Source organism: Phacochoerus africanus, chromosome 11, assembly GCF_016906955.1.
Source record: "Phacochoerus africanus isolate WHEZ1 chromosome 11, ROS_Pafr_v1, whole genome shotgun sequence".
NCBI classification, from domain to species: Eukaryota; Metazoa; Chordata; class Mammalia; order Artiodactyla; family Suidae; genus Phacochoerus; species Phacochoerus africanus.
Window position 1 is genome coordinate 4541637 of NC_062554.1, and position 12521 is coordinate 4554157.

At 41.7% G+C, this 12521-nt stretch overlaps 2 protein-coding genes across 2 annotated transcripts; one reads left to right on the forward strand and one right to left on the reverse strand.

The window, feature by feature from the left end:
* Positions 1-254: 254 nt before the first annotated feature.
* LOC125111625 (olfactory receptor 52E2-like) lies at positions 255-1289 on the reverse strand. Its single transcript, XM_047753629.1, has one exon. It carries the CDS (start codon positions 1188-1190, stop codon positions 255-257), a length of 936 nt encoding a protein of 311 aa, XP_047609585.1. The 5' UTR covers positions 1191-1289.
* Positions 1290-8842: 7553 nt separating this feature from the next.
* Positions 8843-9826, forward strand: LOC125111440 (olfactory receptor 52D1-like). Its single transcript, XM_047753379.1, has one exon. It carries the CDS (start codon positions 8843-8845, stop codon positions 9824-9826), a length of 984 nt encoding a protein of 327 aa, XP_047609335.1.
* Positions 9827-12521: the final 2695 nt, after the last annotated feature.

Here is a 12521-nt window from a genome sequence, read left to right on the forward strand (position 1 = left end):
ATCCACCAATAGTAGTGAGCAAAAATCACATTATTATAAAGACTGTGATGGGCCGTGACTTACCATATGAATTGGATTTTAAAAAAAAGCTTAGATGTTTCACTCTCTGAACTCATTAAAATAGGTACAGAAGGGAACCAAAATAAATAAATATTCTTGTCAACCACACTTAAATGTACACAATTTAATATAACAAGGTGTTTCTCTGCTCAGAAATTCTGTGTCATACTTAGTAGATGTTCCTTTTCAGTTCCTTATTTTTGTAATAATATTTTCTTCACACGATCAAAGATCTGCTTGGTTCTGACTCCGTATATGACAGGGTTGAGCATCGGTGGCACGACAACGTAAAGATTGGCCAGGAGGATGTGAATATAACGGGGAACATTGGGTCCAAGGCGATGGGTCATGAAGGAAAAGAGGGCTGGTGTGTAGAAGGCGACGATCACAAAAACGTGAGAACCACAGGTGCTGAGGGACTTGAGTCGGGCTTCACGGGAAGGAAGACGAAAAGCCGCCCGGAGTATCTGAACGTAAGAAAGGGCAACGGCTGTGACGTCGAACACCAGGTTACAAATTGCACATAAGCCATAAATAACGTTGACCTTGATGCTGGCACAAGACAGGCGAGCAAGCCCCATGTGTTCACAGTAGGTGTGAGGGATGACGTGATTCCCACAGAAGGGGAGCCGTAAAATGAGAAACACAAACGGAAGCACAAAACCAAGTGCCCTCACTGACACACCAAGACCCATCACCGCGACAGCCGTGTTGGTGAGGATGGCCGTGGAGCGCAGTGGGTGGCAGATGGCCACGCAGCGGTCATGAGCCATGGCCAGGAGGACTGCTGACTCCATCAGTGTGAAGCTGTGGATGGAGAACGTCTGGGTGAGGCAGGCTTCAAAGCCGATCTCTCGGGGACCAAACCCGAAGATCCCCAGCATCTTCGGGAGGGTGGCTGTGGAAAGACCCAGGTCGATGGACGCCAACATGGCCAGGAAGTAGAACATGGGCTGGTGCAGGCTGCTCTCCGCCTGGATCCCAAGCAGGATAGTGACGTTCCCTATGAGGGCAGTCACATACACAGCACAGAAGGGGAAGCCAATCCCGACGTGGCGCGTTTCTAGTCCCGGGATTCCCAGCAACAAGAAGGAGGAGGGATGTAACCGGGTATCATTGAGAAGGGACATCCTGCTTGGCGATGCATAAATCCATGTCCCTTAGGAAATTGTGTTCTTCACTTTGCAGGGTACCAGGCAAGCTCTGCCATGCATTCAACCTAAGGAAGAATAAGAACACCATATAATTATGTACACTCTCTTCCTCAGTTGATTCCCGTTGTGGCGCAGTGGTTAACGAATCCAACTAGGAACCATGAGGTTGCGGGTTTGGTCCCTGGCCTTGCTTAGTGGGTTAAGGATCTGGCATTGCCATGAACTATGGTGTAGTTTGCAGACACGGCTCAGATCCCGCATTGCTGTGGCTGTGGCGTTGGCCGGTGGTTACAGCTCCGATTAGACCCCTAGCCTGGGCACCTCCATATGCCGTGGGAGCGGCCCTAGAAAAGGCAAAAAGACAAAAAAAAAAAAAGAAAAGAAAAGAAAAAGAAATGTAGTACATAAAGAGCAATGTGACAGAGTGAATTCTCCAGGAGGCTTTAGGAGTTATGCAGTGGATTGCAATACAGAATTCTGCATAACACGTTTGTATTTGTCAGCCTCTTTCTTCTCTGCTAATTTGCAATGGTTTCATCTTTGGTATTATGCTAAGATTTTGTGTTAATACCTACTTCATTGGTTACTTTCTCTCACCATCATCAACATAATTTATTTTCAATTTTGGCATATGTGGGGCTTTGCCAGCCTCTAAAGTTGTGTCTGTGGTTTCATTTGATTGGATGGTAACACATGGTTGTTAATACATAAAATTTGTAATAAAGTGTTAATGAACACATATTCTTTAAGTTGTAATCTAAAAGAAAAAATAATTCTAAAGGATTAAAATCATCCCATTTTAAAATGTTTATTCATTGTTATTACAAAATAAGTAAATGTAATTAAAATGGCAGCATCAGTCACCATTCGCTAAGATACTTGCATGCTGGTTTCAGTCCTATAGAACTTGTGCAAATAACTTTCTAATCTTTATAAATACACAGAGCAGAATTGTTTCACCCTACTTTTACATGTGGATCTGAACCTCAAATAGTTTAAAAGAATTCCAAGTGCTGGCAATGCTTATAGCTATAGAGCTGTAGAAAGAAAATAGAGGAGAAATTAGTAAATTGCGGTGGAAAGAGGATGGTAGTAAGAAAAGACAGTTCACCCACATTGTGCACACCCAGCTCCCTCTCCTCCACATGCACCCACACAAACACATCATCTCTTTTAAACCCATGTCCAGCTGAACACCAGGTGTCAGTGTCTTCACTACAGGTCTAAGAGGATCATAATTCTAAATTTAGGATACGTGGCAAATACATTGACGAGAATCTAGACAGAAAGCACATCCGGAGAAAACGGAATCTATCATTTTCAAAATTACCAACGCTGCTCTTACACATTTGAACTACTTTACTTACAGTACTTGCGAGATGCATATTTTCAAAGAATTTGATCATTTATGACTTACAACTGTTTTATAGTCAGTGTCTTTTCATCATTTTGTGTTATTGGAAGATGTCAGAAGAGCAGTGGAAGTTATGCTCCTGGTTTCACTAGGACAAGCAGGTGTCATCTAGACTTTCATACATGGGAGGCAAAGCCAAGCAGAGTGTGGCATCCTTGCTAAAAAGGTCATAGAAGGAGCAGTCGTAAAACACAAGGGAAGAATCAGGGGACTCCTAGGGAGAAATGGTAAACTCCTAGGAAGAATTTGAAACGAAGGGAAACTAAAAGCAGTGGATGCTCTGTGTAGGCGACACTGTGAATATTCTTATGAATAAAGTCTTCTTCTCTCGTGTTCTGGCCTCCTAACAGAAAAGCTGTGCTATGAACAGCGCAAGGAGTCAAAGTAGGATGTACTACGGAAGCAAATTTTTCTGTGATTTATTAGCAAAAGTTAACGACAGATTCTCTTGTTAAGTATTTTCCTGTATTTCGAAATAGTACCTCTGAAGATCAAGAATGTAGGCAGTAGTCTCAGAAAGTTATTAAAACTCTTTTTTCCTTTTCCTTACACCATGTGCAGTAGATTCTCACTAAATGAGAAAATCACTTTAGCTAAGAGGTAGATCGCCATTAAAAAAAAGACACTACATTTCTGGGTTTTGTTGCTGTTAGAGGGAGAGATGGTATATTCTGGGTTTAAATACAAAATAATAGGGAAATGACATGGCTGAACGCAGATAATTATACCCTGCAATGGGGCCTCAGTAGTTGGTTCAATGGTCAGGGATATGAATACCCAAGCAGAAATGACTGAAAGACAGGTACAGAAGAACACAATTTTATCCTTGTGTGTTTTAAGGTCGTTACCACCCTGTGGACTGGATAGGTCCCAGATCCGATTGTCACCATGCATGGCGATGAGTGTTGCCTTTCTTATCGTGGTGATCATTTCTCAATATATACATTACGTTGTACACCTGAAACAAACATAACATGTGTGCCAATTGCACTGAAAATTTTTTTAAAAAGAAAAAAGAAAAATAGCTGAGTCTCATCCTCCTTTCCCCTCACACGTTAAAAAAATACACCTAATTTTACTTCTCCGGCATCTTTATAACCAGTACATTTATCGTCATCCTAATGGGACTAGTTAAAATCATCATCATTTCTTGGGGTTATTACCACACAGTAGTTTACAGTCCTCAAAAGCATGAGCTCTGCAGTCAGTTGTGTTGAAACCCAGCCGAGTAACTTATTTCCTCTGTAATCAAAGGAACATCAACAAGCGTTTTTATCTATAAAAGATAATACAGATAAAAGCATTAACTATGTTGTTCGACCTTGAACACTTTGAGCCTATTCCGGAGATGCTGTGTTATCCGTAACTCTTTAGATATTAGGAGAGTGATCTTTCCAAAATGGCTGAAATCCGCATGTTTATTCTAGGATTATACGGCCCTTCCTAAATGTGATCTTACTCGTTCTCTAAGCTTTCGTCTTAGCCTTCTTTCTCTCCAACTGATCTGGTATCTCCCGTCCTCCTCTTCTGTTCCTCTTCTTTCCCCGTTTCCCTCCGCTGTGTCCTGTGGATGCCCTGGGAGCTGGGAGAGGGGGAAGACTCACCAGACGGAGCGCCGGGATGGACCCTGTCTCTCTTTTGTCTCCATCTCTTGGTCTTTATGCGGGTGCTGCTCTTTGCTGGGAGATGCTTTCAGTAGAAATCCCCCAGAGCCAGTTTTGTGAAAGACAAAAGGTCTCTGAGGGTCCTTGTTTCTAATCTGGTTCTGAGTCAAAAAGAGAGAGAGAGCCCCTGGGGAGCCGTGGCTTCTAAGCAAAAGAAAGTGAAAAAAATGAGTGTTTTGGAGTTCCCATCATGGTGCAGCAGAAACGAATCTGACTAGGAACGTGAGGTTGCGGGTTTGATCCCTGGCCTCGCTCAGTGGGTTAAGGATCCCGTGTGGCTGTGGCTGTGGTGTAGGCTGGTGGCTACAGCTCTGATTAGACCCCTAGCCTGGGAACCTCCACATGCCATGGGTGCAGCCCTAAAAAACAAAAAAATGAAGTTTACGTTAGTAAGGTGACAGAATAGGAAGTTCTGATACTCTTCCCCCACCATTAGTGGATAAAAATACGTTTATAAGAGTTCCCAGATCTAAATGGGAAGTTACAGGACCCTGGTGGAGCACAGAACAAGAAAAGGCAGATTGCAAGGAATACAAAGAAAAATTTCACCCTTCCCACATCACCCCTCTCCCCGACTGGCACTGCTCTGCACCCATAGACTCCTTCAGCCCATGAGGAAGGATAAGAGAGCAAGCCCGCCCCTGGACATGTGTGTCTGTGTGTGTGTGTCTGTGTGCACACCTGTGAGTACACACACATATCGTATATATCACACATGTAGTCCATTCTCATTCTTCTCAGTATTATTTTCTATAGAGTCAGCATGGACCCCATGGGATTTGAAAATATGGAACTACTGTTCCTATGGAAAGCACAGAGGTTAGGTTCCTACAAGCCTCTTGGCATAACATTTTCATCAGTTGATGAAGAGTTGGTCAACAAATAACCTTATTTGATGTATTTCGATTTAAGGACACAATTTTTAATACATGGTTCTCACTAGCAATTAACTGCATAATCTTTAAGTAATTAAAAGCCAGAAGCTTGGGGAGGCCACTTGTTTTCTATACATTCATACGCCAACATCCTTATACTAAGCCAGTCTCAACAGTGTTAAAAACTCGTTCTTCCAAATAATCACTTTCCTGTACACGTAGCAGACATTTAAAAATTCTTCTGTAGCTTCCTGATGAGCAGAACCTGCGTCCGCTGTAAGATCAATACCGTTCATGCCTCTTTGCTTTTTGAAACATACAAGCCAGCCAGCACCTAATCAAGAAGCGTTTGACATTTTTTTTCAGCCTGGGTGAGCTGATTCATTTTTTTGTCCTCACAACAGTATTGGAGGACAAACAATTAGTTGTCGTCTCATCAATCCAACAATTTAGTATCTCCTCCATCTTTTCCCCCTCTTCATTACACACTGTAGGTGTCACTGGTACTTTTCAGATGGCTTCGTATACAGGTAGGCGAATTTCCTCTTCCTTTGTCTGGATGTGCTATGTTTTGGACCCACAGCCAATAGTTAGCACAATACTTGACGGTAACCAAGTCATCTTCTCCATAAGACACATCACAACGTTCCTGCACTTAGGAACACTAGATAAAGATTATTCTGTGCTTGTGTACTTCATAAATAAATTTAAAAATTTTTATTTATTGTAGTGCACTCCAGCACTACACTTGGCAGCTGTTACAAACAATGAGGTCATCAACAGAAATCAGCAAAATAAGAAAAATATGGCACTGAGTATAATGCAAAATGACTCTTGTTTACAATGTGAGAACTGAAATTTAACGTCAGCGTCTCAGGTTGTGCAGCCTCAGCTGGGAATGTGCATGTCAGGCAACTTCATTTGTCCCAGCTCGCTGCGTGTCTTCAGGTGACTGGGAAAGTGTAATAATATTTATTTGGAGCTACAAATAAATTTTTGAGAGAAGGCAAATTTGCAAGTATAGAATCTCCAAATAATGGGGGTGTAATATATGTATGTCATTTATATGACGCATGCTGAAGACAAACATAAAATAATAACTAAATTTAAAATTCAGTGATAAAATTCCAAGGTGTACAATTGAAAAAAATAGTGATTTTGACATAGAAAAAGATTCAAGAGATTGTTTAGAGGTCTTAAAGAAGCCTGGACTACATCCTGGTAAAGTCAAGCCGTAAACCTCAACGGCTGAGAACTGCCTGTTCAAAGATGTCAGTTTCCACAGTGTTGTTTACATGCAATTCCGTTTTCTTTTTTCTTTTTAAATTTATTATTATTATTATTATTATTATTATTATTATTATTAAAGTATAGTTGATTTACGATGTTCTGTCAAGTTCTGTTGTACAACAAAGGGATGCGGTTCAATTTTCAACAAAGTTGCATTTTTACGTTTCATATAATTGAGTGAGTTTTCTGTGTTAGAAACAGCAGAGGAAAGGAGTTGCCAAGGGCGGTATTAGGGGAAGAAACGGGAAGAGGTTGGTAAAAGGGTACAAACTTTCAACCGTAGGATGAATAAAGTCTGAGGATTTAGCCTGTGACATGGGCACTATAGTTAATAACCCTCTGTTATCGAATCAAAGTTTGCTAAAGAGCAGAACTTAAATGTTCTCTTCCTCTCTTTCTCTCTCTCTCTCTCTCTCTCCCTCTCTCTCACATGTTCTCACACACAGACAAATATGTGAGTTGACAGATGTGTTAATTAACCAGATGAAGGGGTCGTACTTCGGCACCGTGTGTACATATAAAACTACTCTGACATGCATTGAAAAAAATTCAGCGGACTTTATTCTGATTCATTACGAAAGGAAAAAGTAGATCTCATGACTTGAAATGGGTTATGGTATAAAATGTTAAAGTCTACTATGACTTAAATACTTAAAATCATATGAATATGAACATTATGACATAAAAGTAAACCAAATATCAATCAAGTTGACATTAGGATGGATGCTAGTTTTTTCTTTATGTTTTCTTCTAGTAAAAATAGAAGGCATTGTTTAAAACCAAGGGACTAAATACTATCTTTCCTTTTTAAATTTATATATATGGTAGTATTCAAAACAAACTATTCGAAGATTTCAGCCATCCTGCCGAAAGGCCGGCTCCGGACAACTGAGGAAGACTCAGCTCCTTCCCTCTCCCTTTTCTTGGATTTTCCTGTTATTAACCTGTCAGCTCTAAAGACTGAGAACCTGAGTTCTGAACTCAATTCTTTAACTCCCAAATGTTTCTTTCACTCACGCTGTAGGGTGACCCTTCCCCACCAGGGCCCATGGGAGCCTCCGAAACGGGCAAACGTGTTTATAACTGAGCTCACTGGGAAGAGGTGGAAGCCGTGGAGCTTCTCTCAAGCGAGACAGGTGCTCTTCCTCACCTCCCAGAAGCACTTGTGAGGTAAGGCTGCGCAGCTGCCCTCATTTCTGTCGTGGGCTAAGTGGGCAGGAGCCAGATGGGAGGTTTTTCAGAGCTCGTGTCAGAGCCAAGAGGCTCTGAAAAACATGCTTGGATGAGATTTCTTGGGGCACCTGAGCCCATGTAGGTTTGTGGCCCCTGATGAGATGGCCTCAATTTTACTCAGTTGATGTGGCTTCCACTTTCCTGGAGAATAAATGTGTGCATGGGCGTCTCTGCTTCGTTCAGTCCTTCGGAGAAGAAAGCCAACAAGGGAAAGGATGGGACTGCAGCCCTATGTTCTGAACAAACCTTAGAAATCAGTGATAGTTGAGCCGTGTTTCTTGCTGCCCAACTCTGTCCTAAATGCATTATGCCATTTTCCTTTTATAAAATCCTTGCCTCAAGAGCCCTTGCCTCCTAGTGGTTCATGTAAACTTTGTAGAGCCTTACATAACTGTGGTGTAAGTAATATAAAAATGGTATAAATAGTATACACTGCTCATGCACTATAGTGTTTGGGGATTAGTGTTGACACTAATCAATTTATGGTGATTCCGTGGCTCATCTTAAATTTACATAGAACTCATTTACCAGAAAAATGATAATACTCCCTTACCTTGACCTTTGCTCATTTTCTTCATTCCATTTCCTAGAACAAAAAGCAAATACGTGAAAGGATATGATCTCTGCCAAGTAACAATTTGTAATGTAATAAAAGGGAATGATGTAGAAAAATAAAAATATAACATCTCAAAACTACCACTTGTAATTTGGCATATGCCCAAAGTATTATAACTAAAATCTAAAAAAAGTATATTTTTTCTTCAAAATCTTCTATCATCCTACATCTTTTACTCTATTTTGTACTTTAAAATAGCACTTTTGTTACTGAGTTATTCAAACCAATGTCTCTTACATACTCTTCGGCTTTTAATTGATAGTCCTTTCTTATCAGTGGAGGATTTTAGATTTCTATGTACTTCACTCCAACTTTCGATACCTAGATATGTTCCCTTATTTAGCATCTATAGAATAACCACATTGCAAATTACATCTCTGAAATAGTATTTCACACGCCAGCAGATGATAAAATAATTTCCGTCTAAATATTTACAGACTTTGCCTTGATTCCATGGGCTGCAGTCCCCTGTGTTCTGGCTTAACTTCTCAGAGGCTTCAAAATGTATGTTATTTGTTTGCTTCAGAGGAAAATCCATGAAGGAAAAATTAAAACACCCGATGCTGGGTATGCCAGCATACAATAAGACGGATGTCCATCCGTCCACCTTCATTCTCATTGGCATTCCTGGCTTGGAGGCTGCCCATATCTGGATCTCCATCCCCTTTTGTGTGGGCTACCTTTTGGCCCTCCTGGGAAACTGCTCTCTCCTCTTTATCATCAAGACAGACTCCAGCCTCCACGAGCCAATGTACCTCTTCCTCTGCATGCTGGCTGTGGCTGACCTTACTGTGCGCACCACCGCCGTGCCCAAACTTCTCAGTATCTTCTGGTTCCATGACAGAGAGATTCGCTTTGAAGCCTGCCTCACCCAAGTGTTCCTGATTCACTCCTGCTCCACCATGGAGTCTGGCTTCTTCCTGGCCCTGGCCTTTGACCGCTGTGTAGCCATTTGTAATCCGCTAAGACCCTCCGCTCTTCTGACCCGCGCTGGGACTTGGGGGGTGGGTCTCGCTGTTGTGCTCCGGGGCACAGCCCTCCTTGGTCCTCACCCCTTCCTGCTGCGGTGGCTGCCCTGCTGCAGAGCCAAGGTCCTTTCCCACACCTACTGTGAGGTTATGACCCTCGTCAGGATCGCCTGTGCGGAGACGGGAGTCCTCAGCGCCTACAGCCTCGCTGCTGCCTTCCTTACAGGAGGAGTGGACTTCCTGCTCATCATTTGTTCCTATGTGCTCATCCTCCACGCTGGCTTCCACCTCCCGTCCAAGGATGCCCGTCTCAAGACCCTGGGCACCTGTGGCTCCCATGTGTGTGTGATCTCAGTGTCCTATACCCCAGCCTTCTTCTCTTTTCTCACCCACAGGTTTGGGCACCACGTGGCAGCCCATGTCCACATATTTGTGGCCAACATCTACCTTCTGGTCCCCCCCATGGTGAACCCTGTCATCTATGGGGTGAGGACCAAGAAGATCCGGGACAGGTTCCTTAAATTTTTCAGTTCTTCAAAACCTCTGAACTAAATCATTTATTTTTGGTTGAGTAATATCTAAACGAAAGTTATATTATCTATCTTTGAATGTGTGGTTTTTCATCAAGATTTTCTTTTAATTGTTCAAGAGTTAAGGTTTTTCTATGGAAAGTAACTTATCCAAAAAGAGTTATCAGTTATTATCTCTATGTTGTAATAATGATTAAATTAAGGAAGATATATTAATTACCAAGTAAGACCCTTTGTCAATAAAATAATGGTCCAAAAATGGAGATGTATCTGAGGCTAAAAACAAGAGAAATTTAAAATCGGCATGATATGTAAACATATACTTGTGGTTTATGGTATAAAACTTACTGTCAGATTTTCTATCAGAGCCTTACTATCAGAAATTTCCCTCCTTTTTTGCTATAGTTCTTCCTTCTTGACTAAATGGTCTTCTTTCTCAAACACATACTTTAAAACTTTCTTTTTTTAATCATTTATTTATATATATATATATTTTTATACTGAACAGCATGGTGACCCAGTTACACAAATATGTACACATTCTTTTTCTCTCATTATGTGCTCCATCATAAGTGACTAGACAGAGTTCCCAGTGCTACACAGCAGGATCCCATTGCTAATCCATACCGAAGGCAACTTTCTGCATCTATTTACCCCAAGTTCCCAGTCCATCCACTCCTTCCCCTTCCCCCTTGGCAACCACAAGTCTATTCACCATTTTCTTTTCTGTGGAAAGGTTCATTTGTGCCCTATATTAGATTCCAGATATAAGTGATATCATATGGTATTTGTCTTACTCTTTCTGACTTACTTCACTCAGGATGAGAATCTCTAGTTCCATCCATGTTGCTGCAAATGGCAATATTTTGTTCTTTTTGTGGCTGAGTAGTATTCCGTTGTGTATATACAGCACATCTTCCTAATCCAGTCATCTGTCAGTGGACATTTGGGTTGATTCCATGTCTTGGCTATTGTGAATAGTGCTGCAATGAGCATGCAGGTGCATGTGTCTTTTTTTTTTTTTGTCTTTTTGTCTTTTCTATGGCTGTACCTGTGGCATGTGGAGATTCTTAGGCTGGGGGTCTAATTGGAGTTGTAGCTGCTGGCCGACACCAGAGCCATAGCAATGCCAGATCCAAGCCACGTCTGCAACCTACACCACAGCTCATGGCAATGCTGGATCCTTCAGCCACTGAGCAACGCCAGGGAATGAAGCCGCAACCTCATGGTTCTTAGTCAGATTCATTAACCACTGAACCATGATGGGAACGCTGCATGTGTTTTTTTTAAGTAGATATTTATTTATTTATTGTCTTTTCGAGGGTCGCACCCGTGGCATATGGAGGTTCCCTGGCTAGGGGTCTAATCAAAGCTATAGCCGCTGGCCTATGCCACAACCACAGCAACACCAGATCTGAGCTGCATCTGCGACCTACACCATAGCTCACGGCAATGCCGGATCCTATATAACTTCTCTGTTACATATTCATGTAAAGTTTTCTCCATTTCACCCTCCTCTTGAATGGTACTTTTCTGCACAATCCCATTCTCCAGTTGCTAACATTTCAGTATCCTTTTGAAGTCATTATTCTACAGTCTTACGGAATCTCTTATGACTTTGCAGAGGTTCGTTGTTGACCAAATTGTCGTTAACGTGTTGTCCTTATGCTTTGTCGTTGAATCCTTTTGCTCTCTTGGATGTTGCACGTGTTCACGTGGGTGAATCTCATAGGCATCATGCCGACTGATGAAAGTCAGACGCATGAGATGACACACTCTTACTATTCTGTTTAGATGAAACTTTATAGAAGCAAAAACTATAGAAGTAGTGTCTAGGCATCCAGGTGTTAAAATTCTAAAGGTTAGTCTTAGATTTGGCTAAAGTTGAGCTGCAGTTGTGCAAACTGAAGTGCTGAGAAATTAGTAGACCAATGGGAAAATGTTTTTTTTTAGTCGAGTGTACTTCACCTCTCAGGCCAAAACTGTGAAGAGAATCAGCATTTATTAAACGTATGTTAGATCCCAAAGCACATCATTATGTTTTGTTTATTTGTTTGTTTTGGTTTGGGGTTTTTTTTTGGTCTTTTTGTCTTTTTAGGGCCGAACCCCACAGCCTTTGGAGGTTTCCAGGCTAGGGGTCTAATCAGAGCTGCAGCCACTGGCTTATGCCACAGCGACAGCAATGCAGGATCCGAACAGCATCTGCAACCTACACCATAGCTCACGGCAACGCCAGATCCTTAACCCACTGAGCGAGGCCACTGATCAAACCCGTGTCCTCATGGATACTAGCTGGGTTCGCTAACCGCTGAGCCACGACGGGAATGCCTCATTATGTATTTTATAGACATAATTACTTAACCCTCACAGTATTACCTGGAGTTAATTATAAATTTCCACATGATAAATAGCTCATCAAAACTCATATTCAATGGGCTGGTGAGTAGGGGAGCTGGGACTTGAAGTCTGTCTGGCTCTAAAACCCTAATTTCTCTCCAGTCTCACAATGCTTCCATATATAGGTTTAAATTCTTAACCACTACACTGATCTATAAGTGTGACAAGTGCTATGGTAGAAGTACAGAATAGAAAATTAACCAAGGCTATAGAGCTTTGAAAGCCAGAAAACTATTCTAGAAGACAGTACATCAGGAACAAAAAGTAGATAATTAAAGCCCCCTGTGAGTTAGGTTAAGTCAGGGGTGTGTGTGTGTGTG